We start from the raw sequence: 20,125 nt of genomic DNA, 5'->3' as shown, positions 1-20,125 counted from the left end.
AAGAAAACAAAATACAACATAAACAAATCAAAAGCATCAGAAGGCGCTGAATTTGTTGGGTCTCCGAATGTCAAGAAAGGTGAAGGTTGTGAATTATAAACCCCCAATTTGTTTTTTGTAAAAGTGCCACCAATGCTTTTCCAGTGTTTTTAAACTGTGTAAATTGGCTATAAGATTAATTGCAACACTGATATTCCAATTCCAATGTTTATTTGACTTGGACAATTAAAAAAAAAAAATGAGTTGCCTTTTAAATGGGATTTGAACTTCCAGACCCTCTTCGATTCCTAACGAGCGTGCAAACCCCTCGGCCAGGGTGAATTCAATATGTTAAATGGCCTGAAAGAAAACCATATTTTCTAAATTAGGGTTTGTAAGCTCTTATTTATTTCGACGTAACCTATTGTTTAAACACAGATGTAAATAATCATTGGAGCTTACTATAAGCATGTTTATCTATAAAGAATAAAACAATATGAGAAATCTTCGACCATTCGGGATCTTTTTGTCTTGAAAATTAATGCGTCTGTCATTTTGACAATCTTTACGCAGTGATCTCCCTTGAATTTTTCGGCGTTAGTGTACATATTTTAAGGGAAGTAACCGCTTCAAAAAAGTGGACTACTTTCGGTCATTTGCAATTAAAATCAGGTCTGAAAATTTCGCTACCATTTTTTGGGTCTCACGACCCCCAAACAAATAAAAATTTTATAAACTAATAATACTTATCAGTTCTTAGTAAGTAAATAAATTGATATTAGACATTACTGTTAACAAACAAAAACAGACTAATCTTATAATAGTTATATCAAAAGATTATTCCAAATTGCATATCGTTACCCTTTATATCCTCATTTTTCGAGTCCAAAAATACTATATTAAATGCAGATTGTACAACATATAGCCTGGTAGCCTGGTTTTCATTTTCAGAGTCCAGAATGTATATAGAAAAATGCATATTGTACTCCATCTAGCCCCAGTTTCTTTTTTCGGTAAAAAGTCATATCAATTCTTAATGTAGTTGTCAAAATGCCCAAAAAATGTAACATAAAGTACAGCACGGAATTCTATTGGACGAGTACACAGCAGTCAAACCTATATTGGACGAGCCGCTTGCTGAGTCTGATAAAAGTTTGCAGAGGTACATACACCCCGACACAATAACGTGACGTCACAACAATGGAAAGTGAATAAGTGAATACTCAAGACTGAATGAAATGAACGAGTTAAATAAATAATATTATGTAGACAGATTGTAGATTTTTTATTTTATTCCAATAGGCCTTAAAGCCCATGAAGACACAAAACATGTAAAAAAAATAAATAAAAAAATAATATGCAAGCCGCTCGCAAAGAATTTCGGGCATATTATGTTATACCCCCTGGCGTCCGTCCGTCCGTCCGTAAGCAATTTGGTTTCCGGAGCATAACTTATATTCCATTTGGCCCACAATATTCAAACTTCATAGGATGATTGTCCATATTTGGTAGAAGACCCCTCTTGATCTTGGGGTCACAAGGTCAAAGGTCAAGGTCACTATTACCTTAAAACTGAAAACAGTTTCCGGAGCATATCTTAAGTTCCATTTGGCCCACAGTGTTCAAAGTCCATAGGATGATTGTTCATTTTTGGTAAAAGACCCCTATTGATTTTGGGGTCACAAGATCAAAGGTCAATGTCACTATTACCTTAAAACTGAAAACAGTTTCCGGAACATATCTAAAGTTCCATTTGGCCCACAGTGTTCAAACTTCATAGAATGATTTTCCATATTGGGTAGAAGACCCCTATTAATTTTGGGGTCACAAGATCAAAGTCACTATTACCTTAAAACTGAAAACAGTTTCTGGTGCATAACTTAAGTTCCATTTGGCCCACAATATTCAAACTTCATATGATGAGTGTCCATATTGGGTAAAAGACCCCTATTGATTTTTGGGTCACAAGGTCAAAGTCACTATTACCTTAAAACTGAAAACAGTTTCCGGAACATAAATTTAGTTCCATTTGGCCCGAAGTGTTCAAACATCATAGTTTGATTGTCCATATTGGGTAGAACACCCCTATTGATTTTGGAGTCACAAGGTCAAAGTTCAAGGTCACTATTACCTTAAAACTGAAAACAGTTTCAGGAGCATAACTTCAGTTCCATTACAATATTCAAACTTCATAGGAGAATTGCTATTTCAAGGATTAATTTATTTAATTCCCATGTCTTACAAATGCTTCATTCTTACTAAAAAACAACTTTCGGGCATGTAATGCTCCGCCTAGCGGTGCTCTTGTTATATCATATCATTGTACAAGTTCAATGATATGAGGTTATGATACATTGTTGAATAAAATATTAATTTCAACTGGACAAGTTCACAGCTGTGAAACCTATATTGGACTAGGCGCGCAAATGACATCGGGTCAAATATGCATGGACGTGCAATATTGTTTGTAAGGAGTCACAAAAGCGTCACGGATACGTGACAAATACCTATACGTCTATTCTAAAGGGAAAGAATCTTTCGGTTGGATTCAGATTTTCTATACGCATATAACAGAAGGTTAACTATTGTATTGCATGACAGGACTATCCTGGGGATTGTGTCACTTCTGTTAAAATAAATAAAAACGTCACAACAAATCAATTTGACACTTGTGTTGTTACTTGTACTTCAAGAATATATAACTTCAAGTGTAACGTTTTGCTAGTTCATAAAAAATGCTTTGTTTACAAATATTATAAATCTGCCAGTGTTCTGACATGATCATACAGGTGTTAAAGTTAATATCAACTCTACATTTTATACCTTAAAGCTGCATCCTTCCAGGTGAGAAAACCATGTGTTATTATAAGCTATAGTCATAAAACCAGAATGAAAACTGTATAATAAGATTCATTAAATCTCTACATGACATAAAATTAAGATATGGAAAGGGCAGATAATTCATATCAAGGTTAGCAAGAAGTTACTTTATTTATTTATTTATTTATTTATTTATTTATTTATTTATTTATTTATTTATTTATTTATTATTACATTATTTTTTTACCTAAACATTATGCCAATTTTATCAAAATAGCCTATTTTTATATGAATTGAAATATTTCATGGAACTACATTGTGCTGTGACAATGGATAGTTTGCCAGACTTTTGTATTATATGTTGTAGCGCCGATATATGTCCAAACGTCGAAAAATGTCCAAACGACGATAAATGTCCAAAAATTGACGATAAATGTCTCAATCGCCGATAAATGTCCAAACCTCCTTTAACGATAAATGTCCAAAAATTAACGAAAAATGTCGCAACAAATTAGGTGCTCATAAATGTCCAAATCGGTTAACGATAAATGTCTCAACTTTTCATATGTTAATTGCACTTATTTCTTTGATCAACAGTAATGCATCAGCCAGTTATAAAGGTTTCCATAGGGATTAAAAGTACCGATTTAAGTTGCGTTCTCACCAGCATCCCGGCAAAGCCCAGGACCACCCCAGACGATCCGGGATGAAAATATTGATGCAGTCTCAATAACCCCGGTAGCACTACGGCGATACCCAATTTCCATACTTATAACAACCAGGATGAACTCCGGGCCATCCATGCAGAGTCCCGTTGAAACTACGGATAATGCAGATAGTAAGTGGACGACGGATGACCTAACACGATATTCAAACGCTGTTAAGTCTTCGATCAAAGAGATCATAAAAGCTGAGATTCATGCTAGCACAGCCCCGGATGATGTCGACAGAGTCCCGGATGATCCCGGCAGAGCCCAGGTACGGTCAGAAAGAGTGCCGACAATCACCAGTAGAGCCCCGTCAGAGCCCTTGATCATCCCGGACGTTGCCGACAGAGTTACGGACGTACCCCGGTCGTTCCTGGATCACCCTACCGACCACCGGGACTCTAGCGGGATGCTTGTGAGATTGTTAAAAAAGTTTAAAAAATATATTTGAAAATAAGTTGATTGTTGGATACAGTCTATCTCCCTTACTATTAAAAGGGGAAAAAATAAGTTAAACCGAGGTGCATTGTACTGGTGCTTTACACCGGGCACTTAAAAGAACCAGGGTCGCCTCTGGAACGGGGCGTCTTCTGTATCATGCACAATCCCCCGAAAAATAATATACTAACAATCTTCAGGGGATGTTGGTCATATGGGCAACCGGTACCAACGATAAAAAAGTCAAATAAAATAAGTTATTATGCCCCCCTCCGAAGAAGTGGGGGTATATTGCTTTGCCCATGTCGGTCGGTCGGTCCGTCCGTCGGTCCGTAGACCATGCCATTTCCGCTCAATAACTGGACAATGCTTTGGCTGATGGTCCTCATATTTTGTGTGGAGGTTGGTCATGACTAGTAGATGATCCCTATTGATTTTGGGGTCAGTAGGTCAAAGGTAAAGTGACCTCACCATGAAAAGCTTGTTTTTAAAAGATATTTTGTGTTTACTCAATTCATGGACCCATGGGTCATATTGCTTCTGCCCCATGGCAATGATATACATGTATTCCATAACAAATTTACTATACATTTTTTATACACATTTAAAAATCTAATGTTATAATATTAAATTGGCTGTGTTGAGGGGGGCATACCATAGGAACTCGAGAACGGGACCGCAGATTGCGGCGCATATTTTCGATCGTGTAACGGTTTTTAAAAACGTTTCTGCTACATCTAAATATCTTTTAGTATTATCCGAGTGTATGGACTCAAAAAATATATTATTAATTGAAACACAATCTGTCTTTTTTAAAACTGGTCAAATTTTACGGTATTTAAAAAAAAAGACAAGGAGTGACATCCGCCCATTTGCCGCAACGTTTTCGGCATGAGTTTATCCCCTTTGGCCTACAATTGATTACTATTTTTTCAGAATTTTTTGTTCCCGTTATTTTTCTGTCAACTATCAGGTATCGTCCGGAATATAAACGTTAACGTTTATTGTTTACACGTGTTGACATGTATATAGGCGGCATTGTAAACGGGCGTATTCGTGTTTTTAATTTGTTAACATGGAGAAAACAGACACTTTAGTAATATGGTCCAACTGATTTTGCCTAACTGAAAAAAAGGGAATATTAAAATTATCCATAGATAAAATATTTTAGGCACTCATCTGGTATTCATTACTAAAAAAATTAAAACAAAAATCAAGCATATCAAGGGGAATAACTTACGACGAACGTTGCGGCAAATGGCGGATGTCACTCCTTTTCTTTTTTCAATATACCGTAAATTTGACTGATTTTTAAATTAGCAGATTATATTAAATTGAGTTTAGATAATCAAAGACCACCCGCTCGCACAATATGAAAAGATATTCAAAGGTCGGACAAACAATATGTAAAGCCGGTACGGATTCGGATTTATGCGCCGCAATATGCGGTCCTGTTCCAGAGTTCCTATGGGGCATACATGTTTTACAAACATATCTTGTTAACATCTGCATTGCGCTGCTATATTCAGTGTCAGCAATATGTTATTTATATATTATTATACCTCAATATATCCTACAATGTAAAACACCCATAGGCCTACAATGTATTCTGATCGAATATCACCCTCCTAGAATATATTCCCCGGGGAATATTTCTTATATCACCCTGGGGCACATATCTCTTACATAACTCTGTATTCATAATTATAGCGATACTGCCTCAGTAACCAGTTAACATAATGCAAAGAATCCCACGTGGAAAGCGAAAAGTTCGTGCGAAACCGTTACAAGCTTGTACGTGTTCACGTGTATAAAAATTACTACATATGAAAATTTTAAAGATGGATGATTAAAAATAATTGTAATTTTGCATCCATTAATAATAGTTATAATAATTTGATTTTGTTGTTGTTATTTATTTTCTAATGAAGAAATAACGATATGTCTGTCTGTCTGTTTGTCTTGTTTTTATCAATACATTTTTGTGTTTACAGATCAAAATCGCCTGTAATTTTGAAGTGTTGATCTGTATTTTCTCTTATGAATGTTTTGGAACCTAAGGTTTCTTTTCGGTATAAATAAAAATAAATAACATATGGCTGTCGGGGTGATAGAGGATATTGCCAACCCTTGAACTGGCGTATTAACCTCGGCTGCGCCTCGGGGTAATATACCACTTCTCGGGTTGACAATATCCTCTATCACCCCGACAGCAATATGTTATTTATATATTATTATACCTCAATATACCCTTCAATGTAAAACTCCCATAGGCCTACAATGTGTTCTGATCGAATATCACCATCCTAGAATATATTTCCCGGGGAATATTTCTTAAATCACCCTGGGGTACATAACTCTTACATAACTGTGTATTGATAAAAAACGATAATGCTTTAGTAACCAGTTAGCATAATGCAAAATGTCAGCCATGTATTAATTATATTATATTGTTAAGTTAATATATTTCCCACGAAATAATTATCTTGTTCCCACGAGATAATATCTTGTTCCCACGAAATAATTATCTTGTTCCCACGACATAATTATAGCCAATCAGAAGCTGTAAAATGGTAATATAGCAGTTACTTCCCCTTATTTAGTTGAACATTTACTTGATAATATATACATTATATTCATGTATAACCATGTAGGTTGATCTTGAAAGTGCCACACTGTAGGTGACATACAAAACCTTAACTACCAAATTACTGGTGTTTAATAGCGCATTTACCCTCATCTGGTGGACGCATTTGAAATTTGCGTGCAAACTGATCTGGGTCGACACTGGAGGGATACATGTTAAGTAGCCTTTCAAAACTCTGTATTTATAAAGGCGGTGGCCCCGCAGTGGCGTTCAGTTCCACCACTCGCGAATGAGTAATAATCAAATACAAAAGTCTTTAAATCAATGTTGCATGAGAAGGACCGTCTTCGCAGCACGTAAGAGAAAAGCCACAAAACCCATTTCACACGTGTTTGCGTATATGCTTATAACGACCATTGTCGAACCATATCCCCCGACAAGCAAATGCGTCATCCTGTCAAGGTCTTGCACCGTTCGCTGTTGAATCAGTAGGTTTCAGATTTTAACTGTCAAAGCAGTTAACCCCTTGATTAAGCTCACATGGTTTATACAGGTTAACTGCTTTGTTTGCCAGATAGAGTTGCATATTTTTCTTAACTTTTGACCACTGACAGTAAAGGAATATGCAACTCTGTCAACGCCCCTATACCGTTCACAAATTTTCGGGACGGACACTTAGACACTCGGACGGACAATGGCAACGCTATATGGGCACAAAAATATTGAAGAACACAAAACAATGCTAATATGTATTGCCTTCGGTGAGTTAAGAAGGCACATGCCCCCGCGCCCCGTCCGGATCTGCAACTGGCCATGCACAATAATGTTATGATACATTTTACGTCGGGGGTAAACCAGAGGGTAAAATCACGGTTAGTTGGATAGACTGTTACAGTATCCAATACAATAAATTACAAATTAACATATGAAAAGTTGAGACATTTATCGTTAACCGATTTGGACATTTATGAGCACCTAATTTGTTGCGACATTTTTCGTTAATTTTTAGACATTTATCGTTAAAGGAGTTTTGGACATTTATCGGCGATTGAGACATTTATCGTAAATTTTTGGACATTTATCGTCGTTTGGACATTTTTCGACGTTTGGACATATATCGGCGCTACATATGTCCTTGAAATTACCTTGGAATAGCAAAAATAAATCCAAGGGCAGATGACTATAAAACGCTCTCTATTTATTTTAAGTTCTCATTTTGCCTACATGTCTATAATTATTTAACTGAACTAAAAGGGACTCCATGACGGGATATGAAATATTTCTCAGATAGTTGTGTACCATTTGGTGAAGGTCTGAACCAATAATTCGTGTCAACCCTTCAATCTGTCTTTTCCAGAATAAGTACTCTAATTTTTTTAAATGAAAAAATATACAATTATTGACATTTTTAAAAATATTTATCCCCATATAACTACTGCGTTACTAATGCACAAAGGGCTATTTTTTGCATATTCTTATACCCTTACCTATTTTTTTAGTTTAAGTGTCATTTTCAGTGTAAATTACTCATTTAATTCACTTGACAATATTTTAATTTTCTAAAACAATAATCTGGAGGCATGTTGCTTTAAATGCATTTTGTCTTTAATCAGTAGAGGGAGAATTCCACTGATATATTTTGCATTTGTAAACAGTCTATTCAAAAATAAGATTCATTGTAAAAAAAACAACGTGCTAGCCTTTTGTCTCTTATCATGATGTAATGTTTTCTCTTATCGGATAATACGTATATGTAAATGAAACATTAAAGGCCCATTATGCCACAGAAATGCTTTTACTGTTGATTCCAAAAAACTTTTATTTTTTGAAGTCCAGTATTAATTTTCAAAAAGAAATCTAGTGGCTATTTACCTGAACAGTTTATTACTTCTGTTACCTTATTACTTATAGTGATTTAGCACTTTGTATGGAAGTCAAAATACTACTTTGTTTACATATTGCAACTTTTTTTGACAAATACAATGTAATTTCAACGTCATTTTTTCTATCAATATACATTTAACATGCTCTTACACTATTATTTAAACATAATAAAACTCATGGTTGCCATTTGTAAAGAAGGAAAAAAATCGTCTTAACTTGTTTTTTAATCAACATTTTTTGAGTTCACGATTCACTGTGTCATATTTATACTCAATGTCAATTATGATTGACATGTGAACACAATAAAAACAATGATTGACATGTGCATTTGCCTAAAAGTACTCGGTCCTTGTAAATGTTATATTTGTCAATACATCTAGATAAAATATATGTGTTACCAGCCGAAAAAAATGTAATAATCATTGTATGTGAATAAGGTAAAGTGATATACAATGAATAAATTGATGTCAATAACATGATTTCTTTATTCCTTTTTATCAATTTATATCAATGTCATGATCTAGAGTTTTAACAATGATGTTTTCTAAATTTAAACTATTTTCAGTTCGGGTGTCCTGGCTACACGTTGTCGTCGCTTATTTTTCGCTTAAATGTAACGTAATATTTCTGGTATAATTGCATTGTTATTCCGCTTGAGATAATAAAATCAAGCTTTTGGGGGATAACTCGTGCTGAACGTTGCGGTAGTGGCCGATGTCTCTACTTTTCCTTTTATCAATATATTTGACATATTCTTAAAGAAGCAGTATATTTTATGAATTGAGTTTATTTTTCTCAGACAACCATATGGATAATATTAAAGATATTTAAAGGTCGAACGCCCCGCAATCTGATCCCGCCTACGAGCTCCTATATGGCCTTTACGTAACGACAGAAGGAACTGTAGGAAAGAAGGATGGAGTTCTTATGATAACTGTCACGGAGATCCTGGATAACGTAACGGAATTTGCCGGAAAACTTTATTGCATACTTTAAATGGGGAGTTTGAGGTGCTAAATTAAACTTTTGAAATTAATGATTAATGCCTACACTGTAAATGAAGAGAACACCGGACGTGTTCACAGTTGTTCTATTTTGGAACATTGCGCGTTATATTTTGAATACCTGTGTTCAGCAAAGGCGTTCTATGTACGAGTTGAACACTTATAACTTGAACGTCAGTGTTCAATGGTAGTCCTTCTGACAGGACAACATGAAAGCCTTTAAGTATTTGAGTACTTGGGTTAAGTTTTTTGTCAGTATATTGTTTGTTGGGGTTACATTTACGCAGTTTAATACATAATGATACTTTAATAATTAAACCATTATGAAGTGGAACATAATATGAACAGTGGCGTTCATCAAATGTTCTAATTGAGAACGTGTCTAAAAATAGTTTTGAGAAAGTTTTTGACGTCATAATAAGAGTCCACGAGATGGCACCAATTCAAGTACAACATCAACAAGGAAGCGTTGGCGAAAGCAAGCTGAAGACTAACTCTACACTAAAATTGAAGAAAAATACGGTATAAACTTTTCACAAGTAACATTTACTTCATTTGTATTCTCTTATTCATAAATAATATTTTTATTAAATGTGTTTATGAAAAGAACTAAGTCGACATGTTTTTGTTCATAGTTCACAATGGCATAGGCCTAACGTTTTTTTTTATTCTTTTTACAAGAAGTAGATAGAGCTATGTGAAAAATGTTGATTTTTCTAAGCAGTGGGGCTTATTTGGATACTAAGATTATTGAACTGAATATTCAAATTTTGTCTATAGATCTTTACATGATATGTTTTTGTCTCTTAATATTTCAATAGGATAGGGTGAATACTGATGTTTCAAGCAATGCCCCCTTTGCAGGTCAGTGAATACACCCCCGTGTAAGAAAGTGAACGATAGTGAAACATTCGACCGGTGCACAGTCTTGAGTGTTGAAAGCTTTGAACTATAGATATACAGAAGCTAGAACAAAATATTAAAAGAAATAAGGAGGAAATGTAATGTTCTGATATGAAATGCGTGATTCAAGTTAACATTTACAGACGGATTATTGTAAGGAATATGTAAAACAGTATTTATGTTATTGCATTCTGGTAATAATTTTTAAAGTCTTCATTTTATTGCTCATTTTTTCTTAATAACTGTTTATAAGGCTTAGAGTTAGAAATATTTACAAAATTTTGGATAACATTATTAATTTGTTTTTGTGAATAACTGAAGAATAATTAAAGATTGAAAAAAATCAATATGATGATTTTCTTTTGTTTTATGACTTAGATCTGTTGTTTTATCAAATGTTCAAAGGTTAACATTAGTGTTCATCAGTGTTCTAACTTTTAACATACCTAACTTTGAACATGTTCTATGCGTTCAATATCTGTTGCATCGGAATTGAACGCGTCTCATTTTTTAATGCTGCCTGATATGAATATGACAAGCTTATTTAATCAGCGTCATTTATCCATTTAGAAATCAGGTCATGCATATTTAAATATGACGCTAAATGAACACAATAAAAACAATATGTGTAGTAACAGTAGAAGTTCCTGGGAAATATTATATTTTAACATACGTTTTGTATGCCCCTGCGGAGGGTATACAATGTTACCCTTGTCTCTGTTATAGTACAAACACACGTTGACCGTGTTCGGATTTAATTTATGGCATGCATGACCTGATTTCTAAATGGATAAATGACCACTATAAGTAGACATTATGTTTTGGTCGTAAGGGGTCATTTTAAGACTATATACTTAAGTTTTTAAAAAAATTAATTGACTGGCGTATGTCTTTCATATTTGGTGGATAATTTCAAGCTTTAAGTGGAATAAGAGATTATTGGGTTCAAGATCACCGGTGCGAAAGATGGGTATTTTATATTTTATCTGTATGCAAAGTAAACGTCCGTACCGCAAAACGTACGTATATGAACGTTTTGCAGCGCATATCGTCCACATTTTTCTGACGTACATTTTGCGGCAAAAAGGCATATAACGTCCATATTTCAAAGTTTATATAATTTTCGTTAATTTTGACCAGTTATTATCAGGTGTTATTGAGTGTTAATTTCAGTTCACCTGAGTATGCGCCTGTCTGTCTGTCCGTCAACATTTAGCTTGTAACAACTCTAGCATGTCCAGAGTTATCTGCCCTTGAATTTCAATATCTGTTATATTTCACATTGTTACCACTCCAACACTTTCATTTCTTCTTCAATCTTGACAATTTTCAACAGAATATCTATGACCATAAAAATCTCATCAAAGTTAGATTATAGGCTAAATCTAACAAAAAAAACAACAAAAAGCACTTTATTTCACCTTGTTAGTGCTTTCGTTTCTTCTCCATTCTTAATTTTTTTATACAGAATATGTATAACAATAAGTCTCGATCAAGTTTATTTATGAGCTAAAACGACTGAATATGTCAAGAGTTATTTGCCTTTGAATAATAAAAATAAAGACATATTTTAAAGTCAAATTATTGAATTGTGATAAAACTGCCATTTTTTTGTTATCAATGATCAGATGTCATTCATACATTTGTGACCGGACGGACATCTCGAATAGTTCAACTATAATATTGACCTTGAAATGACCTTGACCTCAAGGTCACTATTGAATTTTGCTCAAATTACCACATCTTTGTCATTTACAGATATTTGGATATTGATGACCATTTCAGACGTAGAATTGAGTACTGATATCAGTTACCCAGATTCTGACCAAGTACATGAAATGTACTTGCTTTTAATTTGTAAAATTCAATGTTATCTACCCTTGTCATGTGGAGCCTTTATAGGCAGGTGGGCGATATAAAGCCGCCATGACCTTTTGCTTTGTTCAAATATAAAATTACATTGTTCAATTATAAAATTACATTATGGCATTCAAACAAAACGATTTGCACTCTTGCTCAAATATGACTAGGCGGCTAAAGCCCCTCCCCCATCACAACAATAGCTCGCTCACTCAGATATGACAAGGCGGCTAAAATCTCCCTCCCTCGACAAAAGCTCTCTCTCTCTCTCTCTCTCAAATATGACTAGGCGGCTAAAAGCAACCTCATCCCCACCTCCGCCCCCCGCGACAAAAGCTCTCTTGCTCAATTATGACTAGGCGACTTAAAGGTCCCATCTCCATGACAATATAGCTCTCTCGCTCAAATATGACTACGCTGTCAAAAGCCCTCATCCATCCCCCGTAAAAATGAACGATAGAACCAAACCTCCATAGTCAACAAGAATTCCCACTTCTTGATGCAATTATATGAAAAGCTTTTGTCCTAAGCATGCTTAATTTTAATATTTTGTCATTCACTTAGTCAAATCTCCGGTTCGTCCGCCCGTTCAGCCGTCCTTTTCTGTATGTCTATAAGATTACATTTATTTCAATATCATCGTTTTTATATCACTGCTGCTGCTGCTTGGTTTCATTTCATAAAAAATCTATACGAAAAACATCCTCGGTTAAAGCATATTTCTTTTTTTAATTATATAGGATCGCAAAAATATGGCACTTTAATGTTTATTTTTTCATATCTTTACCTGAAACAATATGAAAGTGACAGAACCAATAAAAGTAACGTTTATAATGAATATATTTTAATACAGAAAAAATGGACGATATGCGGCGCAAAGGGACACCCTCGCCGCAAAACGTACCAAGTACGATATGCACCGCAAAACGTCCACACGCGTACGTTTTGCGGTACGGACGTTTTGCGGTGTTACATAGCACTGTAATATTTTACATATTGCAGACACAGCCTGTATAAATTGATGTATTTTATATTTGGAAGGGTCACCCATTGAGCAATTTTCTAAAGTAAGATAGAGTTTGGGTCTTCTCTTTCCATGGTTTAGGTCACTGGTGCCTAAATGGATTTTTACACATGTTCTTTCACAGCCTATTGACCAATGTCTTTCATATTTAGTAGGAAGACATCTTAGTCACTTGACTCAAGTTAATTGTCTTGCCTTTACAGATATTTTATTAACCTTTATTGTCAAGTTGAAATGTTTTCTATATAACAATAACTAGGTAATTTTCATTTCTTATAATATCCTAATATATGACACTTTTTTAGATAACGGAAGATAAAAGCACTCTCTTGAAAAGTGAAAACTAAATTTCTTCTAATCGGATAGACATAAGGGACATGTTATGGCGATTATGATTAGTAACAATCAAAAGTTCTAACTTATTTCAAAATGTAAATGTCTGAAAATAATTAAAATATTAATTCCCTATATAATATGATATATGTCATTCGCACTATTTGTTCTGGCATTGGGGCTTTCAGTTCGTTCTTATGCTTCTGCAATTGTCCATGTTGTGTTTTAATAACAAATCTTTTAACTTCTTAAACATTAGTAAATTAAAAATTATAGAGGTTTTACAACATTCAATTACATTGATCAGACATCTTTAGAGCACGTAACTTGTGGTTAAATAATTCTAACCAAACATTGGTCTTACCTCCCATTTATCAATGAAGACTTAATATACGTATTTATGAATTTATAAAGCAGTGCAAACTCATTCATGTGAATATGTGTGTTTCGAGGATGAAATGAGCTTAATAATAACAACATTATAGGTATCCACAAAAACATCTATGATATTCATACATCTGCATGTTTATTAACTGATCAACTGACTAAGTATTTGGTCAAATCACATTTGCTTACCTTTATAATTCAAGTTCTGGTGGTAAAATAAGTTCAGCTATATGAAAATAACGAGTTACATACATGTAAGAGTATACATGTCGTCACGTTTATTAAAATTTGTGTTTGATTATCATTTTCTTTGTCCAAGTAAATGGGTATGGGAAATTAATTTGAAAATCTAAATCTCTTAGTTATATGGATGGAATTTTGTTTAACTTGATTATATACATGTACAATATTTGAAGTTCAATTGCGTCAAATAGTATAAATATACAATACGAAATTAAAAATTAAATTTTGAGCTATCTTATCCTATGTAATAATTGTGTAAATACATAAGTCAATTGTTTTTGATGACTTTGATAATGGTTAATCAAATCTATATCTATCTGTTCATGAGTACGAATTACCAGTTGCTTACTTTATTATATATATTAACTCATATATTATATAAACTAATATAAATCAGATATAAACTCATCCATAAGATATTACATGTATTTACACATTAAGGGCTATGAACATAAAATTTCCAAAATGGATAGATTCAGTATTGCGTTTTTGTATACCTAACATGACATTTCAGTAATATTCCTAGCACGTTGTCAAATTACACGAAGAAATAAATTTGTATACTGATATGGAATAATTGTATGCTGGTACTACAAACTGACCATTCGTACTTTAAATATTTATATATTTTAATGATGTCGATACTAATATACATACTACAGTCTCTGCATGAAATGAATCGTTCTCTGTCGTAAACAAGTCAGTACAATATTATGATATTGAAATATTGTGTTAAACTAGTACGGTGTCTCGTTTATATCAGTTCTTTACAATCTATCTAAGTTATCAATTTTATCACAGTTTGATAATTTTAACAGTGCAGTTGAGTACATGTTTCATGCACAAATAGATATTTGAAAATTAATTTCCCTCTTCCACCGACAAAGGATGATAATATGGCAAACAACTTCATATTGAAAGGATTTTTACTTTTACAGATTGTTCAGGTAAAGAAAATGAATGTGTTTTTGAATAAAGATAATCTTTAAAACAGTTCACTATCAAAGAATAAACTGACATCGGGCGCTAAAGTAAACAGACATTGCTGAACTGACAATAAAAGTACAAACTCTGTAAATTAATTATATGAGCATACTCGGATACAAAATCATCTTATCAATTAGTATTTTATTAAAACCCTTATAATAACAATATGTTTTTAAAATTACTTTATAGTCATTTCATGTTTACTTGTAGGCAATAAATGCGGATGGTCACGTAAATATCCAGGTCCAAATTTTACAATATGACAATCCACTGGGGACATCATTCCATGGTATGGACATACATTCACAAAGAAAATGTTGTGATAGAGGGACTATCCCTGCATGTAGCACAACTGATACTTGTGACTCACTCTTTGTGTTTTGCATTGGCGGGTAAAACTAAAATTTTGTAATAAATCTTAAAAATAGACAACAAGATACAATCTTGTGCCGTACAAGAAATATGCATTTTGTACATTGATCAACACAAAAACTTAAGTTTTTGCAACAACAAAAAAGAATATACAACAATAAAAGTTTCATTGAAATTAAGTTCGTGCAAAAAGCAAAGCAAACATATTGTTTCAATCATAATTATTTCCGGTTTTGTAACATACGAAATTATATATACATATTATCAGTCGTGATGTTTTCATGTTATATGAACTAACAGAAATTAATAAATTAAGTTAGTGAAAGAATATGTTTTTTACAGTATCAGAAGTGGAAAATGCATAGGTCCAAGTATAACAACAAGTGTTCTCAACAACAAAGCCTCGTTCGGGACTACCTTTGACAACACTGATATACATTCTATAACATGGAATCATTGGCAATCGGTATGAAATTTTACTTATAAAAGAATTCTTTCTTTGTTTCTTTCCTGCTATAATGTCAGCGTTTTACTACTTGTTTTATTTAATTCAATTAAAAGAACAGTATAATTTATTGAATTCCTCATTATATATTTACTTAAAACACATATTTTGTCCACACAGAGCTCTCTAGAATATGTTGCAAATGTGATTGATAAAGATGGTCACAATAACGAGCTTGTTGATACTTTTAACTCTACGATTGCTTTACGTGCTGATACCGACTATGAAAGTTCATTTCCGCAAACGTTGTCATTTAAAAGATATGTCAGGTATATCATTTTCCTCACTATTCTCAGTATGAACCTTTATTTTAAGCTATATGTATTTTGTCATTTAAATCTGTTCTCAAGGCTCTCATTTTTTCAAATTTTCTTTATTGTAATCTATATCTTACAATAAGTCTTTTATAAATGTTTAAACATATACTAAAACCGTTCGTTGCATTATAACCGGTCTGCTGAAAAAGGACTGGATTTACATTTCATTTTTTATTGGTATATTTAAACACTCTCCTTAATTTCAAAAACGTAAAGACGTGTTCTTGTATATGTTTACATTATGTATAAAGTCTAGACATCGGTATACGGATATGGTGTCAGGACGGGTACTATGGTCCTGACTGTAGCAGAAAATGTAATCAACAATATAGTATTTGTACAAAGAATAACGGCCATACTTTACTACAGTCTTGTAGCAGAAATGGTAAGCAAAAACAGACAAGCTTTTTTTCAAGCAAATTATTCATGCCATGATTATTTAAAATACTATATTATTATTTGCAAGTTTCATAACGAAACAAAATACCATGTAATAATAAACAAAGTTTTCGTTAAATAAATCTGACAAATCCTATTATTCATGAACCTGATCAATTACTGGAGCAACATATAATCAATTACAATATTAGAAACGAAAAGCGAAAACTTATTAAATATTAAAAATACAACATTTAACAACTATGCCATAGATGCCTTGCTACACTAGTCTTTTGTAGTCTTTTTGTTGCTGATTTAAAATGTTCCTACGATGTGTAACCATCGACATTACTGTATACAAATCATAATAGGTATATCACATTAAAATATTTCTTTCTGTATATACAACCTCTGACAGCTTCATTGTTTAAATGGTTTTAAAAATGAGTTATTTGTAAATTATATAAGTTCGAAAACTACAAAAACACGATTTATCTATCCGATTACCATCTGATGACTGTTAAGACACATATATATTTGTGATTTGAAAATGATAGTTTGCTACGAAGTTACATGTACTCAGTTGATAAAGTATAATTGATTTATATTAAAGACGTATCAACATATAAACTTACTCCTGGATCTCACGGACCTGAGAATTTTACTCCTCCTTACATACGACAGCTTTTATCACAATTTTTTCTCCATGAAATCTGTTCAGATGCACATGAGGTGAATGTTGAAATTTTACGTTTTAATATGGAAGGGTATGTTGTTTAATTTTTCTTATGTAATATAAACATAAACCTATTTTTTCTCATTGTATTGTTTTTAGTTAAAGTAATTATAATGAACTAATTTAATACATTTTGATTGAATATATTAGGACAAAATTATTGTGACTGAAGGGTTGCCTTTAAGGTTTTATCTCTGCGTGATCGTAAGAGGCGACTAAATGAGTTCGAACTACTGGAGTCTATCCAGCAGATGAGGTTGTTTTGGCCTATAGTGTTGCTAAAGTTTGTCTAAACTCGAGGTTAGCCAAAATTATGTTGGTTATGCATCATTCTATTAAACAAAGCAGTCATTTTTATAATTTTAACAATATCAATTTGATAATTTCAGGACTTTAGAATTTAAAGCAGATTGTAATAATAAAACTGTAAGCAGCTTACTGTTCAAAACACATATCTATCTGCTGAGCCTAACGAATAAAGCAGCTTTGGGGAGATATTTTCCGAACATTCCTTTACTTGTTCCAACAGTTTATCAACAACTAGCAAGAGGGGTAGGACCACCGAACACAATTTACATCCTTGATAGTGGACATATTAGATAATTCACTGTCTCAAGAATAAGATAACAATCAGTTATATTGAATAACCAAAACATAGAACATACTATATTTTATATGTTTTCATTTATAGTGATAATGTCACAATAATAATATGTTTTTGACAATTAACTTTTCAAACTCTGACATTATTTTAAAAATTTAAAGGTTTCTAAATAGGTATCGGAAAAAACCCTTTAAAGCCGCATGCCTCCAGATTCGTGCTTATTTTCATGAAAAAAAAAATGAAAATGTATTTGAGAAGAATATTGTGATGTGAACAAAAAAGAAATTTACACATTTCAAACAGCGCTTACAGTTCATTTAAATTACCAAACAGGTCAAAATATATCAAAATATGCAAAACTACGTTTGTCATACAGTAGAAATATTGTAATTAATACTGAAGGATATGTCATTTATTGCACATAATATGTAAATTATTATTAAAATCTTCATTATTTTTACTTTCCTTAAAATCTCAGTACATTTTCACAAGTTTAATTTTCTTGAAATCATTTGGCTCCTCTGGAGACATGTACCTTTAAATAAGGTAAATTTAATGATATATGCTTGTATTTCAGGCGACGATATTTGTTATGCTGAGACCGATACATTATCATGATTCCTCAACGTCATGTGGACACAATGGCTGTAATGTACATATACAAGTCTGCTTGAAAGCACAGTCTAATGGGTGAGAATAAAACGATAATTTTTGTTTTAATGCTTTGTACAGCCGCATAAATGTGAGTAATTGAAAAGCTTACTCCAAGGAATCATGTAACAAGATTGCGCATGTATTGAAAAGTCAATGGTTTATAATTAGAAGTTTTGTTACCGATATGGGTTAGAATTATAACACACCTTTTTGTATGTCGTACTTAACTGGCAGTCCGTTCGTCCGTTGGCAGATTTGTATCCGCTCTATATCTTTTAAACCGATTGTAAGAAATTCAAACTACTAATAAGAATATTAAACAAAATGAGATGAAGTGCAGAAGGCAGGTTTGGGCTTTCTCAGGTCAAAGTTAAGTCCACGATGCAAAGATAGATACCTGACCTGTGTAATCCTTATTATCGGATTTAGTGGATACAAAAAGAATTTCGCCTCAACATATTTGTTAACAAAAGGGCACATGTCAATGTTTACTCTATTGTTCTTCAAATAAAAGTTCAAAGTAGGGATCTTTTAATTAATTATGATATATATTTCAAAATTTCTTGTCTGCTCCTATAAAAAGGAAATTTAAACTATTTTGTAGAAAAATTGATAGTACTGAGTCGATCAGAAAAGCAAAGGTTCGGGCTTGATCGTATCACAGAGAAGGCGACATTCACTAGTTCAAAATACTATTTTATATTTTAATAGGCTTTTAAGTTTACCTGTACCATAGAAGCATTGTCGCGACGCAGTATGCTATATGCGGCAGTATGCCTCATGGGTGCCATACTACTGCACCTTTAAAGGTATGGCATACTGCGTTGGAAGGGGTTACGTAGTATGCCATATGCATTTTTAATGGCATACTGCAACACTTTGTCGATATTTTGAAAATATCAATTTAGATGTTAAGAAATTTTAGTATTTTGCATAATATTAAACCTCAGAAAGAATCCTTTTTCATTATTTCATTATTTAGCGGAATAAAGCGCCAAGCCAAACAGACCGACCAAACATTTTTTATGCTCCCAGACAGCATATAGTCGCCACTTTGTCCGTCCGTACGACCTCAAGTGACGTTATTGGGTGAATATCCATGTTCATTCCGAACAGACGGTACTTGTGGGGAAAAAGGTTGCTTATGGGGTGCAAATAAGTTGCTTATGGGGTTTTAGAGATCAAAGGAGATCAAAAAAACACCCTATAATGTCAACTCAGTAGGAACATCCGTCCGTCCGAACTCTTGTCCGGAGTATAAGTCAAAAACTATTCAAGCTACTATCTTAATATTTCACAGATGGATAGATCTCAATGTGGAGAGGTGAAGTGCTCAAGAACCGCAACTCTCTAACATAATTTTTGAGTTATTGCCTTTTATAGTTTTTCATACTTTACTCTAA

At 33.2% G+C, this 20,125-nt stretch overlaps 1 protein-coding gene across 1 annotated transcript; it reads left to right on the top strand.

Annotated features, from left to right (window-relative positions):
* The first annotated feature begins 14,982 nt into the window (after positions 1-14,982).
* LOC132756157 (uncharacterized) lies at positions 14,983-18,067 on the top strand. Its single transcript, XM_060747155.1, has 7 exons — positions 14,983-15,116; positions 15,367-15,548; positions 15,871-15,994; positions 16,154-16,302; positions 16,602-16,735; positions 17,342-17,495; positions 17,854-18,067. Exons 1-7 carry the CDS (start codon positions 15,066-15,068, stop codon positions 18,065-18,067), a joined length of 1,008 nt encoding a protein of 335 aa, XP_060603138.1. The 5' UTR covers positions 14,983-15,065.
* Positions 18,068-20,125: the final 2,058 nt, after the last annotated feature.

The sequence above is a fragment of the Ruditapes philippinarum genome, unplaced genomic scaffold, assembly GCF_026571515.1.
Source record: "Ruditapes philippinarum isolate M1 unplaced genomic scaffold, ASM2657151v2 ctg5382_1_1_1_1, whole genome shotgun sequence".
Taxonomy (NCBI): Eukaryota; Metazoa; Mollusca; class Bivalvia; order Venerida; family Veneridae; genus Ruditapes; species Ruditapes philippinarum.
The sequence above is the reverse complement of the archived record's forward strand: the minus strand, read 5'-3'. Positions and strand labels throughout refer to the sequence as shown.